A 26011-nucleotide genomic window follows, 5' to 3' on the forward strand; every position below is an offset into this window, starting at 1 on the left:
ATGGCCATCTATAAAGTACACACAGTAATATAGTGTTGGCATTCACAAGTATTAAATCAGGTGTCTGCAGCAATCATCAGGACAACGAGCTAAACAGCCAGTGAAGACAATTCACAACATTGCATTGTTTCTGTGTAGGCAGCTAGGTGATGGTTAGCCTATCCCAGCATAAAGACTGAAAACAAGGGGAAATAGAAACAGACAGTTTAGATCTGTCCATAGGTAAGAAGATCTGCCCATCTATCATCTGAAGGAAAACAAGCCAACTTACCAAATGCACAGTGTGTATCTGCCACAGTAACACATGGTCACTGTGATCAATATCAGAAAAGTCAATATTATCCATCCATGATAGGACATATTTCTAGAATGAGGATAATTGTTTTTGTCAGACAGGCAGGTAACTCAGGGCATTTGTGGACATTACATCCAGAAGGAGGTAGTAATGAATCATTAGCTGCTGTAAAACCTCAAAGAACATGTTGAGCTCCCCCTCACCTGACTTCAGGGCCCAGGCCTAGTTTATTTGTAGCACTAAAATAATCACATGTTCCTCGCATCTGTTCAATTTTTTGAATTATTGTGAAATAATAAGCTCAAAGTCTATTAGTCACGTAAGCTTCATGTTTTTTTCATCTTCCGATATATATTATATGACCAAGAAACGTATTTTGTAATTTTTGCCTTTGATGTCATGTTTGCGTTGGCTGCTTGCAACATGTTTTAGTTGTGTGAGAGAGTAATATCTTCATTATCATCTACTCCAAGTCATATTTGTTTCTACTGCAAACATAGCTCCCTCAGGCTAGGCTGCTATAACTATTATTTTCACATTACCAAACTTTGTAATATTGTGAGATGATGCAATATGATGAAAGACCACTGCAGAATGGTCTTTTAATCAGGTAGGTCTGTAGCATCTGCTAGTATAAACACTTGCCAGTGTGTGTGTGTGTGCATGTGTGCGTGTGTGTGCGTGTGTGTGTGTGTGTGTGTGTGTGCTGGTCCCACCTCTCCCACTCCATGACTTGAATTTCATAGCTCTAAGACCTCATTCCTCAGTGTAAATCAAAAAAGCAGAGGCTACTACTTTGGCAAATCATGTCTTGCTCTTATTATTCGCATTCCAGCTCTTCATCTTCACTCTCTTTTTTCTCTTTCATCCTCCCTCGTTTTCTTGCATCCCACTCCTCCTCCTCCTCACTCTCTCTACTGACTTGTTGTGTCTACCTTGCTTCTTTCCCTGGCCGCTCGTCGATACAAGCTCCTACTTTTCTCCAAGCCAGAATCTTCCCTAGTGCAATGTCCTATTAGTGAAAATGAGACATGGGAGTCAGGCTACAGGAATGCTCCTTTCTCCCCAGACAGCCTATCAATTACCATGATGGAAAGTTATGATGATGCGTTTTACCGCATCTGTAGAACCTCTGAACTAACTTTAGAAATCACACAGTGTATTTGTTCTAATCCTCTGCCCGCATGAAGATATGATCAGACTTCTGGATTGTGAATAAAATAATGTCTAGTGACACAAGACACTGGAGAAAAACTTTAAAACATCCTCAGTTTATCGAGGAGTTAAGGTAATATAATTTTGAAAGAAAAAGCTACCCAGGTGTTATTATCAGGATTATTGTATCCCAGTGCAGACTTAAAGGTTTCTGTGGTAGTTATACAGCTACCTCCCATTTTCAACCAATCTGTTTTAAATTCTTGAAATGAGTGAACACAATGGACAGTGAATGATAGGACAGGACTACTTCCTCACTCAGCACCAGAATGAGTGCTAACTGAAGAGACCTCGTTGTCATTAAAATTGGTGTTTTTTGTCACTTTACACTGGTTAGATATAATTTTTTCCCTATCATCCTGTGACTTCTTACTGCCAGTATTCTGTTCGTAATGAATCGGAAATGCCCAAGTTGAAATTGATAACCATGAAGGACTGAACTATATTATACACCTGGATCAGCCTGAACTGAGTTTTAGCAGCTGTGATTAGTCCAAACATCTGCAGGACAGATTAGGAGCCACTGGGAAGTCACATGGTTCTCAGTAGTGAAAAGTACATTTACTCAAGTGCTGTACCTTTTATACTTTTATACTTGTACTTCACTTGAACATTTCAAACCTGCTGAGGTTGGAGTTATGTCAGGTAGAAGTAATATTGTACAATTAAGAAGCTAACAACTCAGGTCTCCAGCGGTTCTGTAAAATAACACAGATTGCTCTCAATTTTGCATCAGGTTGTGATTTTTTTTTAAGCGGGATTTTAAGAGCAGGACGTTCACTTGTAACAGAGTATTTTTATAGTGTTGTATTACCACTCTGATGAAAAGTGCTGAAAAGTTTAAAATGCAAAGTGAAAATCTCCCTTATTGGAACACATGTTGCCTGTTTTTTACTCTATTCTTTTCCTCTTTGAAACAAACGCCAACTGCAGTGTTCATAGCAAAGCCATGAAATAAAAAAAAAAAACTAACATCTACAACAGCTGAGGATGATCCAGGCCTTTGAACATGAGTAATATTGAATTGATTGTTTTTGTCACTGTTTCTGTCGAAATCTAGCCAAGTGAAGCAAAAAATCAATTCTCTGCCCGAGCTTGATGTCTACTCAGCAGCAAGGGCAACAAGTTTAATTTATATCATACATATGTCTCTTAACATGTGTTCAATCACTCAGAAAACCTGCGCCTAAGCGCTGCAGGAGGATTCAGTGCTGTAAATCTTTGTCACTAGTGATAAGCCTCGTTTTGAAAGGCCGGGGTGAGATAAAGCTGTGAGGTCTCATGTGTTTGTGTGTCTGTGAGACAGAAAACCACTGAGCGCTGCCAGATACTGCTAATGACATCATGGAGGTTATCTCCCTGATCCAAAAGACATGCACATGTCCTGAATGCATGACAACATTTATGGAGTTTATGACATACACGTTCTCTGCTCTTTTTACTCTTCATTAACCCTTTTTGACTCAGCTTCTGTTAATCAAACATTTTATATTATTGAAGGGATCACTGTGATGTGAACGTGGTCGTGACAAACCATCTAATGAGTTGTAACCTGTAGCCTTAGTGTGCATTTTTTTTAAAGCTGACAAATTAGGATGCATCTTTTTGTTGAACCATGTCCATTCAAAGACATTTCTGGTTGTAGATGTATTTTTCTCCTTTCTCCTTTCACTGTGGCTAGCTGTTTCCAAAGCTAAACTAAACAACTTCAGCTCCATACTTAGTCCACAGACATGAGATTGATATCAATTGTCTGATTTCACTCTTGAAAAGAAAGCAAATACACGTTTCTAATAATGCTTTTTATGATGGCCAGATGCTCATGAAGAAGATGTAATGGCCTTATTTAAATCAGCTGGCAAACCTGTTCATTTAAAGCGTTTTGCTTTTCTTTTTTCTTTTTTTTTGGTGGAGAACAGCTGGTACTCTCCCTGTCCTGCTTTTTTTTTTTTTATCCCTCCTTCCCCACTCTGCCTGCACTGTGTTCTAGATAGTTTGCAGAAAAGCAAAGACAGGATGAGCTCCCTCTGTGCCTCTTCTACATCTGGCCGCATCGTGTTGAACCTCCCAGCACGGCCGACAGATAAGCCCTAGTGATGGATACGCAGTGTTACCATCCAAAGCCCTGCCTATCTTTTACAGCGCAGTGGCTGTTTCATGTGGCGGTTCTCTATACGTGTGTGAGCTGTGCATGTGAGTGTTTGTGTTCCTTGGCGGGGAGGATTGTTCACAAATTGGGTCGGTGGGTGTGTGAGGTGAGTGGGTGTTTTGAGGAGCTGTGGCTCAAAAGGGAAATTATTATTAAGGGAGTAGAAAACCGAACAGCAAGATAAAGGAAGATATGAAGAGACAAAGTTGAGAGAGACAGATGGTTGGGTAGAGAGCCCAGAGATAAAAGACAGCGTGAGACTTCAGACAGAAATATGTTTAGATAACAGCAGTGGTTAGAATACAAGTTATAATCTTCAGTATCAACATAGAAAAATATACATTTAGCTATTTCATAAATCAATACTGATAAGTTGCGAACAAAGAAGGAAAATAATACTGTGAAAAAAGATCTAATACTGTCACTGTGTTTGCTGACCTTTGACCATTTGGAAGTTTGCTCCCTGTAAATGAACAATCAGCAATAAAGCCCATAGTTTTATTTAACTGCATTACCTTAAGTAGCCTCTGTGTGCATATAGTTTTCTCCTCTTAAACTATGGACACAATCTCACCTTTAGCTGTACATCATTAAATGATATCAAGCTGCCCTTTATAAGACTAGTAGAACAGAACAGGGAATAATATGCTCTTTCTCTTAGAAATGAACAGTTAAACCCAGTGTTGGTGCTCTCGGTATGGCCGGTAGCTTATGTCCCCTGCAGAGAACCGTTTTTGGACACAGCCGCAGCATTTCTGCACCATTCTTTGTTGATGTAAACACACCAGGCGGTGATGATTCCCTTTGGGCTCAGTAGCGAGGCAGCCCATCCAGCTGCACAGCTGTGCCCACAATGTTGCTGTGTAACCGCGTGTTAATGAAAACAAAGATGCAGCAGATTCATTCATTTCACTCTGAGTAGTCCATTGTACTCATTCTGCCAAACTCCAGAAGAGTTTCACTCTGTAAAACAACATGTAAGATGACAGTTAGTTTGCATGAACTACCATATTTAATGTAATATCACTTAAAGAATGACAGTGAAAGTAGAGACACTTGGATGTTTGATTTCTAAATAAATTTGTGTCGTTTCTTATTCAGCTTTTGGTTGTCAGTAATTTGGTCATCTAGAAGCTGAAGAGCTCCACTGTGGAGGATAGTAAATTTTGGGTTAAAAGATACAGGTAAAGTAATTGTATTCATTATGACCTTGCGTGTCAACCTCCGACTGTGTAAAACTGTAGTAAAAAAGTGCCAGACTGGCATTTCTGCGTTGATGTACAGTTTTTGTTATGATCACAATTAGCTTAATGGGAGGTATATATGGATTTGAATGGGTGTGTAGTATCTGTATGTTCATAACTACCCATGTTATACTGGCATATGGTTTTGACTCCAGTAGGTCTAAGTCAGAGTCATGCAGTAAAAGCAGCCCTGGAGCTCCATAAAGCAAACTCTTACAACATATATTTTTGCCCCTCAGCAAATTTAGCACAAACAATGCAGCTCTCCATTGTTCTTAATAATGAGATGATTTTCAGACCCGGGCTCATGTTGTGTTTTTAACTTTCCCATGTTGCTGGATGGCAAGAGAAATACAATTAAAGTCATTGTTTCATTAGGGCACGTGGCCTGTGAGAAGGAGTTAAAAGCACCACAACACAGCTACATTACCTTGTTGAGTCTACAGTTTTTTGTGGTCTGCTTTTTTCCCCTTTTTTTTGTGTACATGCATACAAGAAGAAACATAATTGGAAACCTAAATACTGGGCAATTAGAACCCAATCAAATTTTCCTATGTGCTTGTAAATGATTGTTTCCACATACATTTTTCACTTATTTTTTTGTTTGCATACTTTAACCATCCTCCATTTCCCACAGTAAGTCAGTATATTCTTTCTCAATCTATTTGTTTTGTTTTTCTTCTTTGTGTCTCTGTCGCAGGCTTTGGGCCTGTAGCCTTCGTTTAGTTGTTGAAAAATAATTTGAATTTTAAAAGACCGCCCATGGGTTCAGGAGAGGGCAGATTAGGTTTTTTCTGGGAACCTGCCCACATTAACACTGCCTGCCACTTTCATTTAAACTCCCATTCTGCAGAGAGAAACTGCAGTTTATGCAAGTAATGCTGGTTAACATGGATTTGAACTAGTTTTAATTTGTGACATTCCACCATTGCTGATGCATTTATAAAGTATTATCAACTTAATGCTAATGTATTTTCAATAGTTACATGTGAGGCAACTACACAGCAATTTCAGCAGTCATGTCATGTTTCTGGCGACCAAGTGAAGGTCAGCCCAATATTCACTGTACTTTTACACTGTCTGTTTGAAACAAGGTTGATGAGAGAAGTGAGGTCTAACCAACACAGTAAATTTTTGGGCTGTAGAATCAAAACAATGAGCTGAAACTTGGTAAGTCTCTATGGTCCAACGATAGAGCTGAAGGCAGCTGCAGAATGACGTATAATTAGTGTCATGTCACTATAAGCAACATCTTTCATATACACTGGTTCAACCCATTTATAATTTCATAATTTTTGATTATAGTAGCTTTAACGTTTAGTACTGTAATCCGTCTACATACTTTGCTGTTAGAAGTCTGGATTCATATAAAAAAAACATGGGTGTACTGATCTATGAACTTTTTTCCCCTAATTCACATGAAAAGCTATTGGCAAAACACACACAGCAGCGATTCAGGCTCCAAATGATGTGACCAGAAAAAGAGGCAGCTACAATTCCTAAAACACTGATAGCAAAAAAATTAACTTTTTGGTGCTTCACTTTTAAATCGATCAGTTTCAGTTTGTTTCCAAATTGATAGTGTTATAGGAATGAGCTCATGTGTTCCTGTCATGCCACTCTGCACCACAGTGTTATTACATTTCTATACATCTATAGTGACCTCAGAGACTGATGAGATAAACTTTTCTTCCCCGACCCTCCCTGAGCCGCTCATACCAAACCTGGAGCCTCACCAGCGTCATGCTGTCATGCTCCGTCTTTCAAACCTTGCACTGCTCCAAAAGTGGTGTGGCCCTTAACTGTCAGCCGTATCAAGCCTATAACCAGACTACCCATCTGAGAGGGTATCTGATGGTAATCAGCACGGCAGGCTACACTTAGTGCTGTCACTCAGGGCCTCTGACGTCACAGCACATGCCTGTGTGATTAGTTCTGGTTCAAATCCAGCTGAGCCGCATTGTCATCTGTGATCAGTGTCCTCCCGCAAATACCTATAATGGGACTAACATTGTTCATTAAGAGTTTGCAGTCTAGTAAATCAGAGCTATGTATTGTCCTGATCCTGAAGTTTAGCACATTTACAGTATGACCATGCAGTCTCTGAGATTATGAACACGGAAATATCTACCTCTGTCTCTTTATTTCATCTGTGACAGCTGGTGTTTGTATTTTCCTTTATATATCATCCATTTATTTCTCTCTAAATAAAGGTTGTCTTCTAGAGGAGTAGTGTTAACAGATCACACTAACATTTTCTCTTTGAAAAATTCCATGTATATACCGTAGTACTAAATGTCTTTGTGTGATATGCCTTACAGGAATGGGCTTATTTGACAATTTCTTGTTTGGATGTGTACTGTAGATGGGTTGTCTGGGTCTATCGTGTTTTTGCAAAGTGAAAGGGCTCTGACACTGGAAACCATTCACTTGATTAGTTTTAGATTATCAAAAAACACTGTGGTTGGGGCAAAATCATGGGTTAAATATCAAAGATATAAACAGGTTCTATTTCATTGTTGACTTTTCAATATTTAACCAATAGCTGCTCTGAAGTGTCTAAAGTTTTTGCTGTTTGCCGGTCAGCTCTCCCAAATCTCTGATAGTCATCAGGGGTTGGTCAGCACAACTCAAGTAGTAGCTCTGGCCATTAACCTGCACATGGCCCCAAACATGCCAACAAAAACTAGCACCAGCAGAACTTGTTCTTGTACGTGGATTAACAGGTTAGCTGTGTAATATGGTTGATGTTGATATCTGTCAAACTCCTGTCGGCTGAAGCAAAAGCCTCACTAATACTGTATTCAGGCGGACCTTTACTGAGTTTGTTTCCCATGAATTGTTTGGCCTCCCTCATCCACCAAGCAGAACATGATTCATAAGATATGTTTTTTTTTTGTGTGATCAGTTTGCTTGTGACTCATTTTGGCTTTTTTCATAACATTAACAGAAAGTTATTGTTATTAATCAAAAGGTTTATGGCACATATTGGAGTTCTTTCACCTGTCTGAGTGTACTGATGATACTGAGCATGAGACGTACGTGGGACTCTGTCATCACAGACGTTGCTTAGGCCTGTGATGTGACTTGTCTGCTTGGCTGTCTGCTGTGGAAAACATCCATATGTAACATGTCATCTGTCCTGTGCTTGTTACTGCCATTTCCTCTGTCATGCGAGCACTCTGCAGAGACTGATGGCTTTTTCAGATGGGACACGGTGCTACTTGCTCTTGACTGCAGCTGGATTACTGTGTAGCTTTGATGTCCTTCTGTCTGTCCCACCCTCCCTCCTGTTTCTTATCTTTCATATTTCTTTCTCTCATTTCCTCAGTATCTGGGAATTCAGCTCTGTGCTCAATGATGAGATGAGAAAAACTTTATTCATCCCCAAAGGGAAATTTAGGATTTTGGATTCTGGATTCTATAATTCAGTGTATAAACTGAGCTGAAAATCTTCCCATCATGACTAATTGAGGCTCTTACATTCAGCCTGCTTGCCTCAGAAACATTTGCATCTTGGTCATAAGCTTATCTATCTTTGATAATAATTTATCTCCATATTTTCTGTTCAGTTCTTCATTTGCTGTTATTATCTAGAAGCTGAAATACCTTTGAATAACCAATGTCATCCCTGTGATGGACTGGCGACCAGTCCAGGGTGTACCCCTGCCTTTCACCCAAACAGAGCCAGGATAGGCTCCAACAGATCCCTGTGACCCTAAATAGGAATAAGTGAGTATAGATAATGGATGATTAGATGGATAATTAGTGTCACATGACCTCTTAGTATTCCTTTCAATTTAATTTTAAACTTTAAAATTCATCACTGCACAATGGCCAGCGAGGTGCTACAAATGTTTCAAATTGAAACTAACAGCAGTATTGTTTTTCATGTCCTTTTGGTGTCATTTGTTAGTAAAACACTCTTTTACAGACCAGCCAGGTTGGAAGAGTGTGTAGCCACATTATGTAATATGGTGGTTCACTAACACAGTGCCTTTTGCAGCCATTTGGAGCAACCAACACACAAATCCCTGGTTACAGTTTTAATAAACAAGCTCAGTGATGGACAGTGACCTAAATATGTATTGTGGATGAAGTGGCATATAATAGTATATTATAGTTTTTCCTAATATGCATCTATGTAATGCAATTTGAATGAGGTGTCTTATTTTATCGACCCACAACGCAATCCTAAATATCTACCAGACTTGAACTAACCATGTACAGAATATTACCAAGCACTACTTATTTATATTGTGATTTACTTGTACAGTATGTGACCTGACTGTTGTGCATACAGTGAACATACACAGTATCATCCTGCCATCTCAGCCACTGTCATAAAACTAATCCCACATGTATAGGTCAGAATAGTCAGTGGACTTATTTTTACTCCCTTGACAGCACTTTCTGTTTAAACCCAAAGGTCTGCAACTGCACGCAATCCTGTCATATGACCTGTGTCACCCCTCTCACTGGCAGATGTTGCTGTTCTCCACAATAATGGCTGATACCTTTTCCGTGTTCTTGCAACGAGCGTACTGTATCTTGTTTCTGATAAAGCAGTCACATTTTTGTGTGCGTGTCAAGAGATTGTGATCTGTTCGTATGTGGGAAATGTAAAATTATCTGTCTAGGGTTCTCAACTGACTAGTTACTAAACCTCTATTTTCATCATGCAATGGCTGTGATAACAGAAACTCCCATTTTTTTTTCTTTTCTAAATACCTCTTCATAGGCGATGGACACATAAGGTCACAGTTTATTAGCAGTCATGCAGTACAGAGTAAGTCTTGGCTTCATCCCTGTTTCACCCACTGGGTTCCTCAACCCTCCATAATTGAGTGTTCAAGAGCTGCCTCCAATAAGTAAGAAAACACTATGTCTCGAACACATAATCCACATCATAGGAAAATGGTGTTTGGTCCCCTGGCAATGTGACATCACTCACTGTTTCCCTACCTTGACCTTTGTCTGATGCCAGCTCCGAGGACCTGATGGGAGGGGTCTGCTGTTTGAGCAGCTTGTGCCCACTCAGATGCTCAGTATCTAATACTTCAGAAAGTTAATAAGAAGTGAAAGAAGTAGATCCTGTTTTAAGTATACCGTTGTTGCCTTTTGATTGTTAATTAGCTGTGACAGATGGGGTTGCGCAACAGATACTCAGCTTGAAAAGACACCAAGAACCATTCTACAGTTCTGTAATGAGGAAACTGTACAATATTTAGAAATGTCTTCACACTTAGCTCCCCAGATATTAAACAGCTTTGCTACAACTGTGCTTACTGTACACCCAACCAATGGAGGAGTGCATTTGAAATGTATTAAGTAGCAGCGTGAAGAAGCAGAAAATCTTCACAAATACAAAAAGCATCTTTCATTGGCAATTTTGTTTACCCATTAATTGATTGGCATTTTTGTTACAGATTGATTCTCTGACGATTGACTGTTGTTTCACTTTTAAGAAACCATAGTGTCCTTTCTTCCACTTTTAAGCAGTAAAGTTTGAAAGCAGAGGGAGTGGAAGGGAGACAGACCTCTGACACAGTCACCATTAAAAGCTTTATAAAGCTGATCTTTATTGATTCCCTGTTGCACTGGGTTTCATTAGATTGTGTGTTTGTGTAATTGCCTCCATATCCACCCATGCTGTGTGTTTATCTCAAATGTCAGCTTTTAAAAACTAATAAAAACAGCCTGACTTGAGATTTCAGCTTGACCATCAGGCACTCTGAGTTACTATTATGGGTTTTGCCATCCGATCCAAAGCTAAGACATGCGAGCAACCTAAGTTGGAGTTAAGTGTTTTGTTTTTTTAATGAACATATTTAATGTGCATTGAGTGCAAAGTTTTTACAGTACAGTTTTGCAGTGTGGACTTGTTTGCATGAATCTCTGCCCCCCTACTGGGATTTTATCCTAGCAAGACTGGTCCACCCCACTTTTATTTAGCCATCAAAATAAATTCTGATTATTTTCAGTCACTTTACCACATTAGCAATACTATAGCAAACACCCCCTCCAAATCCCCCAGAGCCTCACAGCCCCCTGCTGCTACTAGCTGACTAGAAGAGGGAGGAAGAAAATACAAGCAAGAGAGAAGAAAAACAAGGCTCCTGGGCAAACAAACAGTAGTCCTGCTTCTTGGCACTCTTTTCTTAACCCTTTCACTGACTCTGGCAAAGGAGTTTAAAGGTGTTTCAGTGTCATGTTATCCAGCACCATGATGCTGGTTGATTGAATGTTTCCTGAGTTTTATCTTGAAGGATAAATGACAGACTTTCTTTTTCTTTAGCATTTTCTTTTTTTTATTGCAAATACATATACAAAAGATTCTTTAAAGACAGTACAAATACATGGTGCGACCGCAGCAAGAAAACAAAACAGAACCAAAACAAAAACAAAGAGTACAAGGAATATTGAGAGAAAAGGAAATAGAGCTTGCAGAGCGGAAAGAAAGACGGTCCCTCTGGTGATCGCACAAACAGAAAAGCCTGACAGAGAACGTATAAAAACCTTGTAAGTGAGAAAGCATTTTCCAGTTCTTTCAGCTGTAGTTTGAAGACAAACTCAAAAGTAATGTACAAATAAAGAATCTGCACAGATTTTGTTAGATAGGCCCTCTTAACCTCAGAAAAATACATAGTTAAAATAGACATTTAGATAAGATAAATAAACAAACAAAAAAAAAAGACGATTACAGCGTGTACCATTTTGTCAAAGTACCCCCTGGTTTGAAAATCAAAATGAAAAAAGGGAAATTACATGCCGTCTACATTGCAAAAAGGACATTTCATTAGTTATAAGAATAGTATGCATTATAATTACTTTAAAATAAAATTAAAGCTAATAAATAAATAAAGTTTCAAAACTGGGTTTGACCTGGGGGTTGGGGGTGGGGTTAGTGTATTTGACACCAGCAAGGTGGGAGACTGCCTGGGGTGGGATTGGGGGACATCCAAGGGGTTAAAGGTGACTTCCTGTAACTGTCAAACACACGTTGTTCAATGGTAATCTCAGCTGTGGCCACTGCAGACACACACAAAACACACAAAGGAATGCACATAGACAAAGAATGTGTAAAATCCAAGGCACGGGTGGTGGAAGTGGGAGGCAGTCTCCCCCCGTCAAGACAGCACAGCATTGTGAAACTCAGTCTCTCTTTCTCTTGGGCCTAATCGCTTTTCCAATGATCATGACACATAACTGGAGAAAAAAATAAACAGCCTGGCAGCTGAAATACAAACCATACATGCAAAATGGCACAGAAAAGAGTAAGCAAAAAAGAAACCGTTGACTGAAACCAAACAGAACCAGACACTGTATTACCAGGAGATTAATGGCCAAACTAGTTAAAATATAAAGCTTTTTGTTTTACATCTACAGGTACCAAACCAACCCCATGGGTTACAAACTGCCAGCATATGAATTAAAAAGAAAAAATGAGAAACACAAACAGTACCTACTGAAATATCAACAATCAATAAGTCCTCACAGAGGATTTTTCTTAAGTCTTTTCTCTAAAAATATATATAGTTTCTATCATGACACAATAGCAAGGCACGATGTGAGCCAATCACAAGTCCAGCTCTCCTCTTCGAATTCAAGTGTCTCATTCAGGGGATGACGTCTCCCATCTGTAGTGTTTTGGTGTGTGTGTGTGTGTGTATGTGTGTGTGTGTGTTGTCTCTCAGTCAACCAGGCAGCTCAGGGTCTGGTGAGCTGGGTGTAAACCGGAGCCTGGTCCCAGGGCTGTGGGCTGCTCTGAGGGATGGATGGCACCCCCGTGTTGTCGGCTATGGGGGTGTACATGGGCCTCTGGCTGGGGCTGCTCATGTAGCTGAAAGTCGAGTACAACCCCGAGCCCTGCCCCGCCCCCGCGTGGCTGTAGTAGGAGGCGGCGGCGGTGCTGCTGCCCCCCTGGTGGTCGGAGTATTCGTACTGCTGCGCCCTGGAGATCGCCGGGTAGGAGGAGGAGGGGCTGTAGTGCTGCAGGTTGAAGGGGCTGTAGGCGACGTGCTGCGGGGAGCCCTGCTGTTCACTGTAGTGGCTCGGGCTCAGCTGCTCCGTCTTGATCTGGGTCCTGTGCTGGCTCTGAGCCGCCTCCGAGTTGCTGCCGCCGCTCCCCAGGGTGGTCAGAGTGTGCTGCTGCTGCTGCTGCTGTCCCTGTTGGTTCTGGCCCTTAGCCAACCAGGCAGTGGCGCCTCCCGCCTGTGGGCTGACCGGGCTGCTGATGCTGTAGCTGCCCGTGTAGCTGACTGGCGTGGTGTTGCCACCCGGGTGCCCGTTAGGCGGGAGGTACTGGTCGAACTCATTGACGTCAAAGGTCTCGATGTGGGAGATGACATCGCTGCTGAGCTCACCGATGTCCACGTCGCGGAAGTCGATGTTGAGTTGGCGGCCGCCGGGACCGTCGGGCAGAGAGCGCAGCCCCCCTTCACGCTTTAGGTCCATCTTACCCAAGCTGACATCAGTCTTCGGGGTGGTGGGAGGGGTAGGAGGGCCCTGGGAGCCTAAAAGTTAAAAAATAATAAGACACATTGATTAAATTTTACGCACATTCAGCTGGGCTAGACTATAGATTGGGACTTGATTATTTAATATTTTGAATGAGAAATCGCAGAGAGCAGGAGTCAGTCACAAACACTGAGCGTCAATTCTAAGGGCTGATCTATTTTTTTCTTTCCGCTCACCTGAGTGCTCACCCGGAGAATGCACCTCTCCCATACTGGAGGCGGGGGAGTCCGCCTGTTGCAGAGCTTTGAAGATGGCATTAGGCGAAATGTGCGTCTGTTCGCTGCCGTCCTCAGGCTCGCTCTGTCCGTTCTTCACAGACTTTCTCCGCCGCGGCTGGTATTTGTAGTCAGGGTGATCCTTCTTATGCTGCACCCGGAGGCGCTCAGCTTCTTCCACAAACGGCCGTTTCTCGCCTTCATTGAGAAGCCTGAGCGTAAAAAGTTCCATCATTGTACTTTAAACACCTCCACCTTTTTGACAGTAAGTTACACTAAATAAAGTATTTTTAAACAAAAAGCGATAGGTGGATGTTGATATTGAGAATGTTAACGGCTTAGTGACAAGCGGCCGACAGATATGCGTTAAAATAACCTACTGCCTCCTCAGTCGGTGCGTAAAAGCTGGAGAGGAGCATTCACACTTACCTCCAGAGTTTCCCAAGGGTTTTGCTGAGCTCTGCGTTGTGCAGGTGTGGGTACTGATCTGCCAGCTTCCTCCGAGCAGCCTGAGCCCATACCATGAAGGCATTCATCGGTCTCTTGACGTGAGGCTTGTTTTTAGTAGATCCGTTAACACGTACTGGCATAGGCACGAGGGTCCAGTCGTAACCCTTCAGCACCTGGGACACAGCTTCACGGATGCAAGCGGGAAACTTATCGTCCTCGTCCTTCTTGAATTCGCTCAGAGTACCGTCCGCTCTGAGCAGCCCATTCTCCGACGGCCGGGTGTTCTCGGTGTCGGACCCCGAACCAGACGGGCACGGAGAGCCCGCTGAGTCTTCTGACATGCTCGGGCTCGGGGCATCAGAGAGACACTTGTCTTGTTCCTCCGTCATCTTCAGGTAAGGATCGAGGAGATTCATACGAAAAACTGTTTGGTGCCAAATTACGCGTGAAACGGGGGGAGATAATTCTGCGCTCTCGCGAGAGGAAAAGACCCCTGGAGGCGACTTTACCTTGCCAGGATGGGTTTGGGTACAGTCTCTGTGAGAAGTGTAGAAAAACAGCTGATTCTCTTTTGCTCCGGTGCGTAAAACCAATTTGGAGATCGGGGGTCTTTACGCATGAGCTTCTGACAGACTCCCTGGGTGAGCGTGTTTTCTGGAAACGGATCCGCTCTTAAAAAGGCAGCTGGTAAGAGTTTGCTTTCAACTCTGCTGGAAGAAACTGTAAAAAGCTCCTTCCTAGTCTCCAAGTACAATCCCCAGAACGCGTGAGTGCTTTGAACTGCAAACGTTGTGAGTGAGGGCTTTATATCGGCGTTACCATGCTGTTCAGGAAAACCCGAAGCTGATTGGCTAACACCATGTGACGCCAAAGTAAAGAATTTGATCTCGCTTTCCCCTGCTCCCAACCATGCTCCTAACCACAACCTAAGACACACAAACACACACATATACACACACTATCCACCCCTATGATGTGTATTTTTTACTGTGAATTTTCCTATAGATATTATCAGGGCTGTGTGGGGAAAGAGTGATATATTCAACATTTAATTAACGTTATGGAATATGTGTATACTATAACTGACTAAAATTATCGTATTCAAAAACACTGAAAGACAAATCAGTTGAATATAAAATAATATGGAAAGAAAAAGATCGGACCACAAGAAAGATTATCAGTAAAATTCTGTGACTGACTGCGTTTAGCATCCAAATCAGCTTTAGAGACTTTCCTCTCTACGTTTCAACTACTGTGTGACTTCACATTGGTGCCATAACTACAGATGCACAATCTCGTCAATAGGGGGAGACAGTAGTCTAGGAACCCGGTAAACCGGCTCCAGCAGACTACTGCAGTGCAACAGTTGCTGTCAAACATCAGCTTCTGACTTGTATCAATCATCTCATTTCCAACAACAGAGCAATAATCGGTGAATTGCAGATTCTGTTCAGTTTGCTGACTCCTCGACTTCTGCACGGGTTTCACCTATTTTTTTAAACCCAATGTTCCTCATTTGACTTGTTACACTTTTTATAACCGTGTATCAATTTTAGAATTACACAGATATTTAAATCTGGATTTCCAGTATGTCTGGCACACTCAGTCTGTTAATATGATTTTAATTTATCAACAGAGGGGTGGCTTTATCTGGTCAAGCACTTCACATTTTTTGTGGACTCAGATCCTTCACTAAGAAAAGTACCAGACAATAACATAAAAATACTCCATAAATAGCACAAGCCTGTCATTATAAACTTTGAATAAATATACTTATTTGCTGAAATTTTGCCGAAAGTATAAAAAAATGAAGTGTATGTGTGTATACATTATGTATGTATCCATTAATGTTATATTATTACACATTACTAAATTTTGGTTATTAGGACTTTTGCATAAATGTGTAAGAGGCATTATTATGTAGAAGGTTGAGGTGGAGCAGCTACATAGGGCATGACAGTTAAATCCATAAGAAAACATTACGTTTTATAAACAGATCATATGTTTTAAATCTAAAAATCTAAGAAAACAGCCGGCCGACCTGCTTGAACATGTGATTAAGTAAAAAATAAAATAGTGTAATAAAAGAAGAAAGTTGTAAAAAATAGAAACATACTTATAAACAGTACTTGAATTAATGCACTTAATTGCTTTCCACCACTCCTAACTGTATCATGCATGGTAGGAGTGTATTTTCAGTTTTCAGAAATCCTGGCCTGACTAACACCCATGCACACACACACACTTCATCCGAACTTACTGCAGCTCTCCAGTCCGAGTAGTGCGTGGTCTGCAGTGGTCACTGATGTAACCTGCCTGCACACCCTCCCCCTTTGATTGTTTATTATGCTTTGTGGAGATGTGGAAATGTAAATCTCAGTTCAGGCTAATGTGGACAACATGTGCTACCTGAAGTCGCTTTTAATAGCTCACAGATGTCAGATAGGGCTAATTTCACTGCTGCTTAGGCTTTCCCTCTGTTACTGCGCACACAGGCGCTACACAACCACAGATCCCAATCTCATCACTTTTTCTTTCTCCCCTTTTCCTCTGTTCTGTGTTTAAAAGTGAGAATATGATTGTGTCTGACTTATGTAAAGATGCTGTGTTTCTTTTTTTGTATTAGTCTGACTGCTAAAACATTGAATCACTCAGTAATTCTTTCTCTCCCTGACCAATTAGGCCTGTGGTTCTAAAACACCGAAGCCTAACATCACCGACTCCTCCGTTCCCTCTGTGAGTTTATTTACACGAGACATGCTTATTTAAGATACCCACTTTGAACACAAATAGAATGGAGCAGTTTGGCCCTGCGCTATTAGTTTGTGGAGGGACGTTGCTGTGGTCGCGTGTGCGCTGCGAGCTATTGCATGAGGCCACTGAAATGCAACTGTGTTTGCTTGTAGAGCAACGGAGGCGTGAACGCATTGACTCACAGAGCTGTGGCAGAGGGGTGGAAAACACTGTGTTGCTATTGACAGAATAAACATGACTAATGGGAGGTTTGTGCAGAGCAGACGCTAGAAACAGAAAAGAAAGGGAGAGGATACGGTGAGGGAGAAGGACAAGGAGGAGAAACAAGGGCAGAAAGGAAGCTGAGGTGGGAGTATGGAAGGACGGGAAGACCAGAAAAAAAGCAAAGAATTGGCAATAACAAGAAATATAGGATTACATAAGTATAAAATAAAAGAAATGAGTGACTGCTGTCCATGAAAAGTAGCTGTTCACCAGGCAGATCTGTATGCCACCCCTGTAGCCACACACATACATTCAAAAAATGGTTAAAAACTTCTCATGTCACACAGGCAAGGTAATTATTCATGTCAGCTGTTGGAATTCCTAATGCTTAATATTCAATTTCCACAACTTTCACAAATTGTCCTCCTTGAACTAACTGCATTTACCAATTTGAATCAAAAACGTTTTATGTTTTAACAGCAATCAGCAGAGATCTGCCTGTGGTTTGGTAGAGTGAAGTCCATTCTGTGGTTGTTTAGGTGGATGGTGAATGCAGCAGGCAGGCAGGGTGAGGTCTTGGGAAACTTCTCATCTTGACTTGGAGCTACAACGTAAAAAATTTGAGCAAACAGTGGGAGTCAACTGCTAAACTCTCGTCTGCTTTTCTTGGGAGTCCCATCAAGGCCACTTTACATTTCTGAGCTTCACGCCTGTGGGAGTGACAAACGTGTGTCCAGGTTTCAGATCTGCTCTCTGTTAAAGGTGCAACATTTGCAAATTTAAACATCAGTACATCAATATTATTTAGTCATTCTGTCATGGCATAGTAATGATGAAATTATTCTTGGAAGAGGTGGTCAACTCTGTTTGAAGAGACTACATTTCCCATAAGATCTATTGGGGAGATTATTCTCCACATTCACCCAGTGTCAGTGGAAAACTCACTACCTGCACATTTGAAAGGTACATTGCAGCTCTGTATGCTGAACAGGGCACATCACCACAGCCAATTTGTGTGGACTCCTAAGAAACAGTGTCACAGTTACACAGATTGTTGTGAGCTGATATTGAACTGTAATGACTGTTGTTTTAAAATGTTAATTTCATGTTGATAAAACATATTTGTGTAGAAGTTGTGTAATGACAGCAGCATGAAGCATCTCATCTCTCAGTCCCTGCAGCCTTCAGATAAGTGTGATGTACATTTCTTAGAAAATTCAGAGTGATTAATAGCAGCCTCGAGCCTGTGTGTGTTTGCTCCGCTCTGATCTGAGCGTCTGGGCACCGGGTGTCTGTTGACTGAACGTCATTCTTCTCCTCATGCTGTTTAAACAACAGGAAAGGCCTGGGCAATTCCCGAGGAGGATCTCTCTCTATCTGCCATCCATCACTAACCCAACTCCTGCTGCCTGTCTCTTTATCCCTGGGCCTCAGTTTCGTTTCCAAGATTCAGCACTGCTTGCCCCTGAACAGATTTCCCAGCAACCTGAGTAGTTGCTGATTAAAATATGTGCATTAGCTGATCGTACCACACTGTACAAGAGGTTGGAAAAGCGAGAGGAAACCCAATCCACTCCAACTGAGTCGAAAAAGCCGCAGAGGAGTACCATTTCCCTCCGAAGATATGGCTTGTGCAAACAGCCCTCACTTTAACAATAACAATGGTCTCACCCAGGCAGGCCAAGCTAACTAATGACAGATCCACACCTTAATGCTGAGCAGTTGTTTGGATTTAGACAAGGGAGGATGTGTGTGTGTGTGTGTGTGTGTGTGTGTGTGTGAGGGGGTGGTTTTTGAAGGGTGGGTTGGAGCGGGGGAGAGAATGACAGTTGTCAGCGGGCGGCTCGTGCCACTGTAAAACTCCCTCCTTCCTTCCCCTGGACAGAGAGCAGCACCCACGATTCGGGCGGAGACTGAGGGAGAAAAGTTCAGACACAGCGAAACGCTACTCTGAGCAGCAGAGGATGTCCAACGATAGCACAGCACATTTTTACAGCTTATTGAATTGTGCAGGAGGCAGGATCGGGGGGTTGGGGAAGCAGGCATCTAAAATTATATCTCTGTGTGTTTTTTGTTCCTCTCTTTTTTTGTGTCTGTTACATATTGTTGCGTGTCCAGTAACTCTCAGTTTTTTGTGGCCATGGGTCCGGTTTAGGCAAAAGTGGGATTTGAATGGCAGCTTGTCAGTGCTGTCATTGCTTAGGTTCAGGGTCTTAGGAACCTTCATCCTTCCTGCACGGCCTCTCAGCTCAGAAACACAGAACCCTACCTAATGAAACAGTGATGATATCTTGGTGCTTTGGCTGGCTCCCTTCAGCTGCGTCCCTCCACTCAACCCTCCATCCTGCCGAAACCACAGCCGTCTGGGTTAAAAGACCACTTTTAAAGGAAGGAAGACTTAGAAAGCTTTAATGACATAAATAGGTACAGCCAAATATTCTATATAGAAAAGCCAGCTGGCAAACAGTGTTAAGAATAATACTGCAGAGACATATATCACGCAGCATATCAATGCTGCAGAAGATTCTTTTGGTTTTCAGAAGGTACAGATGTGTTAAGTCATATGTTTTCAGTAGTTAATATCAGTTACAGTATGCTTTATTTGCTTTTATTTGTTTATTTTACATAAAAATACTGTTTTGATGAATTTCCTATCAAAACAGGTTGCAGTGATACACCTCACACAATATATCTTACTTTTAAAAAAAATTTTCTGGCTTCTCTATTGTGTGTAAAGTTATCTGATACTCAAATAAATATCCTCTGTCATATGTCAACACACAATGTTTCTCTGGCACTGAGTTGGCACTGGAGTGGTAACTATGGGATACAGCGCTGTACTGTACAGTAACATGTTAATATTGAGATAGAGAAAATGAAAGTGAGCTGAAACCTGTTTACATCATAAGCATCTATTAGTTTACTTCAAATAAACTTGAAGTAAACTAATAGATTCATCCCACTGGGAACCTGGAAGAACTGGTACTTTGGCCTAGACAAGAAATCATCAGCACATGATGAATGCAGATGAATAAAACAGCATAAATACTGGCTGTAAAATGTTCTAATCAAAAGCCAGGCCAAAGAGGAAGGTTTTAGGTTTGTGCCTAAAAACATCAACACTTTCAGCTGCTCTCAGTTCTTCAGGCAGATTAATCCACAAGCTCAGAGCATAAAAACTAAAAAACTGCCAAGGGTTTTGGTCTTGAATAAATAAAAGACACACAACAGAGGAGGTGAGAGGCCGTCCTGGTTCATAGACCAGACGTGTGTCAGAAAAGTAGACTGGTATAAGACCATGAACTGCTTTAAAAAGACGTAAGAGATTTTTAAAATCAATACAGAAACTAACAGGTAACAAATGTAAGGTCTTTAAAACAGATGTTGTGTGTTCTCTCCTTTTTGTTCTGGACTGAACTCCAGCAGCAGATTTCTCAGCAGAGATCAACTATAATTGATTTTTAACTTTTTTGGTAGGCCAGAGAGGAGAGCATTACAACAGCTCAGTCTGCTGGACCTGAAAGCATTCATTAGTGTGTCTGCGTCACTCAGAGAAAGAAATGACTCCACTTTAGTCTTGTTTTTGAGGTGATAAACAGCAGATATGGTGACAAACCCAAGTTCAGTTCTGATTCAAAGGTAACACCAAGGGTTCTGGCTCGGTGTGAGGCCTCGAGGATTTAAATTTGTGGCCAGCTGTAGAGACCTCCTTAAACATGAAAAAACATTATGTACATGTTTCAACATGGAGCTTGAAATTGTGTAGTGTGGTAATTTATGTTCAACTATAATTACTGAAAGCAGAATCTTTAAAAACGTCAGTCTTTCAGCAGTTGATACAAGAGCAGCAGGTGCAGAAAGCTATGAATGTCCTTCATTTAGCTAATGTCATCGATATTTAATTTATCCTCAAGAAAAGGGTTCGGGAACTCTAACTTTGCCACCACGCTTCTTCCAGGCTCTTTCAACATATTTTTCCCATTTTAACCAATAAACATGTGGTGTGCTGGCGACCACATATTAAAACAATGTGAATGCAGCATTGCGTCATTTGTGAGTGTGTGTTTAAATAAGCACACAGTAGAGTCAGATGCACTTTTTATGTACTGAGTATGAGCTTACATGGATGTTAGAGCTGTACTGTTTTATTGTGTGTGTGTGGTGATGTAAAACAAGCCAGCTGTGGCTCCATGTCCACTCCTGATTTGCCACATCTGGACTCATCACCTTATGAGCTTTCACATTGTCAAAGTCTCCCTCCAGTATCCTGATCGTTTAATTCCAATCTAAGCTTCTCTGAGCAGAGTTTATCTCGCAAAGCTCTGTGTGATTGTGTCCATGAGGCGCAGCCCTGGTCTAAATAAGATTCAGATGGGAGCCAACAAATCCATTGTCAGGAATCACTTGTTACCTCTGTTTTAACTTTTAAACCAAAAAATGACTTGTGATGTTTGATTTGATTTCTCAAATTGCTCATGAGGTTTTGGCTGGTGGGGCTTAAAACAGGGTTTATGTGGTAAATGACATGCCCATGGTCCTTCATCTATTCTTTAGACATGGAACCCTGCAATGAACCCTGCTTATTTCCCTTTAAAACATCAGCTATGTAATGTTTTTACAATTCAAATGCCGCCAGTTCAGTTACTGTTGCTTGCATATCCTCAGTATTAAGTTGAGGCTAGATTTCTTCCCACTGTTTGCATAGCCCTAGTATTCTGTGCCTGTGCAGAATACCCCCTTCCCCACAACTACAACACCATGCGAGTGTTACATGTTACCATAGGAAATTGCCCAGTCTGATTTCCTGCTATCAAAATGTCTGAGTGTAACCATCACAGAGCAAGACGAAGAATAAACAGGAGAGGAGGGGGTGAAGTGAGAAGTCATCCTTTTATCTACTGAGCTGTTTTAGGGGATGCGAGCTGAAAGGCAAATAAGGCTTGACACTAACTAACCAGTGTTACCACTATGCGACTATGTGAAATGTGGACATATCAGCTTGATTACAGCACAATACAAAAGAACAACTTATTTTAGCAAAATAGCTAGCCAGCTAGTGCAGCTTTTCCTGTTATATGACTAATTTACAGAAGCTCTTAAAAAGTGTGTTACTGTACATTATTTTGTACACTTCTGGGTATCCAGTCAGTAAGTTACATTACACGGTGTTAACCTTATCAACTCACACCAGACAATTACCAGTAGCATTTATGGCTAAAGAAACTACTTCTGATGTGACCTACTTTGACCCCCTTTATAATGACATTTTTATATTATTAGTATGGTCTAATGTTGGTATGCCACATAAATGAGTTATTACTTGTACTTTTTTGGCCTCTGTGGATAAAAGTGGCAAATTCACACTTTGTTGGCAGGCAAAATATTGTAAAATTCAGTGAATAAGTTGTATAACCCCTCAGACAAAAAGTGGACATAATGAAAAAGAGTGTCACGGCGAGTGACTTGCACATGGCACGTGGCTGGCCATTGCTTATGGGACTGTTGTGTGTTTCACTGCTTAGCTTTGATCCAACAGTCTGCATGCATCAATTAAATTTCAAGCCAGTGATCATACCCATAATTTAGGCAAACAGGGTGAATCAACAGGGTCTTACTTATAGAGGAGGGCACAGTCTTTTCTTAAGCTGCCCAATTTGTGATTTCAGTGGAAAAGACTTTAGCCAAGTGGTGCTAAAGCCTATTCTGTAAAACTCAGGAACCATACTAAGCCCTGGTTTGTTCAGTTGCCGAGCTGCTCATCGCACCACTGAGGCTCATAATTAAAAAATCTCCAGTTACTTCCTCCTTACCTCTGCTGACCCCAGCCTCGTGGCTCAGCTGTACCCAGGGCCAGTGAGCCGCCTCCGGGGAGCCACAGGAGGAACTTGGCCTGGACTCTGGATGGAGACCGGACAACATTAGGAAGTGGGGATGTTGACTCAAGGGTGACGAGGGTGGGCTAGACATGACCGCTGAAGAAGTGTATGCCAGGTACACGCTGCATAGTGAAGCCAGACTAACATGTCCTACAATGCCAGTATGTTGTCTGGCATGCTGTGTTATATGGCTCTCTGACTTCAACTGAAGATTGTGGGTCTTGACTGTTACCAAAGAGAAACAAAGACGGAGAAAAAGTAAGAATGAGAAGACTGAGCAAACCAGAGAGAGGAACACAGTGAAAGCGATCATGTTTCTGTCTCTGGGGTCATTATTAAAGCTGCATCTAACGCCCAGTAATGCAGGAATGTCCGCTGACGGCTGTCTCATCAAATAGACACAAAGAGACGGGGTGGAGAAAGTGTCAGCTCGTTTCAGCAGGGAACTGATACTGCAGGGCCATCTGAGGATTCAAATATTGCCACTCAGGGGAAAGACAGGAAGACAGAGGTATCGCTTTCTTGAAGAACGAAACAGAACAACAGTCACAGAGTGATAAAGAAAAAGTCTATTCAAATTAAACTGTGATTGAATAACGGCTAAATCCTTCATGGCCAAGGCTAAAAGGAACACTGGCCCCCTGTACCTGGGACCCCCTCCTCGAGTACCAGCCTACTGTGGTGAGTGAGTTGTGGTGTAGCAGAGGGTCATATGTACAGTAAGCACTCTGTCTATCTCATAGGCTCATTCAGCCATGTGGTTTGGCAGGCCAGGCGGCGATGTAGGTGGCTGTGAGTGAAGATATGGAGTCATGTGTGCCCAGCTTAAGTATTCAATTTACCTCTGCCATTAAGGCACATTGAGTTTGTGTGTGAAAAGGGTGAAAGTGTTGGCTTATTGAAACTAATCCCTCTCTTTTAGCATGCACTCGGCATTGTGCAGCACCTTATATTTGTCATGCGACTCAGGTTTAACTTTAACTTTCAAACGAAAATAATAGGCCTAAGCTTCTGCAAGCAATGCAGAAAACGACAGCAGCAAGTATTATTCCAGTAACAGAGGTACTGTTAGGTTATGTACTTACTCAGAGGTATTCCCAAGTATCAGCCAAGCACATATCAGCACTGTGTCATATCAAAGACCTTTATTTTGGCAATCATTTATGTTTGCTTGAAGTTAGCGCTTTTTAATAAACTGATTTGGTTCCTGTTAATGCACAGGAAAAACATGTACTAAAACCTTTTGACGTCTGTCTGGGTAATACAGACTTAAACGATGCTTAGAGAACTTCCCATAAGACAACACAGAGTCATACAGGATTTTGTAGCACAAATGCCCTTTGTGGAAGCACAGTGCAGGGACTTGGAGGTCTTGGAGGAAAGAGAATGATCCCAGAAAAAGGCCCAAGCTGTAGTTATTATGGAAGTTCTGATTTCTTCTGTATGCTTGCCAAATGTGGGATAAATAAAAGTAGAGAAACCAAATACAATTAAGAAAACATACAGAAGGATTTTCAGCAAAATGCTTTTTAAAGAAATACTGTGTACCAATAAAAAATAATAAATAAGTTATCCTATCACTAATGAAAAGGAAACAAAACACACCTTAGTTCCCGTATACACACTCACAGCTTTTGATTTACAGCCTTACATGGTCTGTTATAACCACTAAGGGTGGTAAATATTAGCAGACTTAAGGTACTACAGATGGTGCTACTGTTTTACTGTGCTTTAATGAGATAAAAATTTCAGTGGCTTTATCATAAAAATAAAGCCAGAAATACTTTAGCAGAAGGCTGGTTTGTTTTTTGCTTGTGTTCCTATTTCACTTAATCGCATATGGTAATTGTGGCTGCAGTTCCGCAGAAGTCATAGTTTTTATGTAAGTATCTTTATATAAGTATCAAATATAAAGTTCTCACTATGAGGGAAAATTACCCCTCTCAGATTTTATAGAAACATGAAGTAGTATTTAATAAAAAGTACTCATGTTAATAACTTCAAAATTGTGCAATATACTTGGGCATTTTACACAGAGGTGATGTAAAAATGTAAAATAGCAATACCACACTGTAAAAATGACCCTTGGTAAGTTACAAGCCTGCACTGAAAATGTTACATTATTACAAAATATTCTTAAATAACCCAGCACTGGATGCAGATAAATACCACTGTGATGATGTTGATTATTAGAATATGATTAAGGATGATTCATCTGTAAGAAGCATATAGCATGTAAAATATTCATTTGTCAAGTGATTAGTAACTAGCTGGCAGAGACTGTTAATGTAGTGGATAAAAGGAGCACCGGAACACGATGAAATAAGCGAAGCCTTTGCCGTAGCTGCTGCTGCACTGATTTGAATTTCCATCCATTCAGCCATCCATTATCTGTAAAGTTTATTCTTATAAAAGGTCACAGGGCTGGAGCCAGTCCCAGCCTACACTGGGTGAGAGGAGGGGTACACCCTGGACAGATCGCCGCTCGATCACAGGGCTTGAATTGAATTTGCAATGGCCAGAAGATTTTTATTACATAAACGTATTTTTCTATTTATTTCCAGTATTTACTCTTTTTCCTTCTGAAAATAAGGTCTGAAGCCTGTTAACCTGGTGGTTAAGCAGCAGAGCTGTAATATTTCTTCAGACCCATATGCGGCTTGTCCTCCTCTGCTGCTTGTGTACACTGAGGTGGTGCCAGAGTCTTGCTGGGCTACTCTGTGATGGGCTGTGCTGTGCTGTCCTGTACTGTGCTGTGATGCTGGCTCCTTGCTAAGTGCCAAGTGATTTTTATCACTGGGAAAACAGTCTCCTTCCAATATCTGCCCTCTTAGGAACATATGAATACACTCACACGAAGGAAAACAGGTAACTTGAGATCAGACTTGGGGCAGGTAAAAGGGCTGTAGTGTGTCAGTGTGTTTGCAGTGCAGCATCAGAGTGAGTGTGTGTTGGACTTGTTCACACCCATGGATACCTTTTTATGACTAGAGGTGTGTCTGCATAGCACATAAGCTTCAGGATTAATTCTTCATGTACATGTTGCCCACCATTTTTGATCAGCAAAATTGTGTGGCTCCAGAACCAGA

General features: G+C 41.4%; 1 protein-coding gene across 1 annotated transcript; it reads right to left on the reverse strand.

The window, feature by feature from the left end:
- Window positions 1-11216: 11216 nt before the first annotated feature.
- Window positions 11217-14851, reverse strand: LOC113135843 (transcription factor Sox-9-A-like). The gene is made up of 3 exons (XM_026316153.1): window positions 14068-14851; window positions 13600-13850; window positions 11217-13419 (listed from the first exon to the last, which is right to left on the reverse strand). Exons 1-3 carry the CDS (start codon window positions 14502-14504, stop codon window positions 12614-12616), a joined length of 1494 nt encoding a protein of 497 aa, XP_026171938.1. The 5' UTR covers window positions 14505-14851; the 3' UTR covers window positions 11217-12613.
- Between the last annotated feature and the right edge of the window lie 11160 nt (window positions 14852-26011).

Source organism: Mastacembelus armatus, chromosome 19 (genome assembly GCF_900324485.2).
Source record: "Mastacembelus armatus chromosome 19, fMasArm1.2, whole genome shotgun sequence".
Taxonomy (NCBI): Eukaryota; Metazoa; Chordata; class Actinopteri; order Synbranchiformes; family Mastacembelidae; genus Mastacembelus; species Mastacembelus armatus.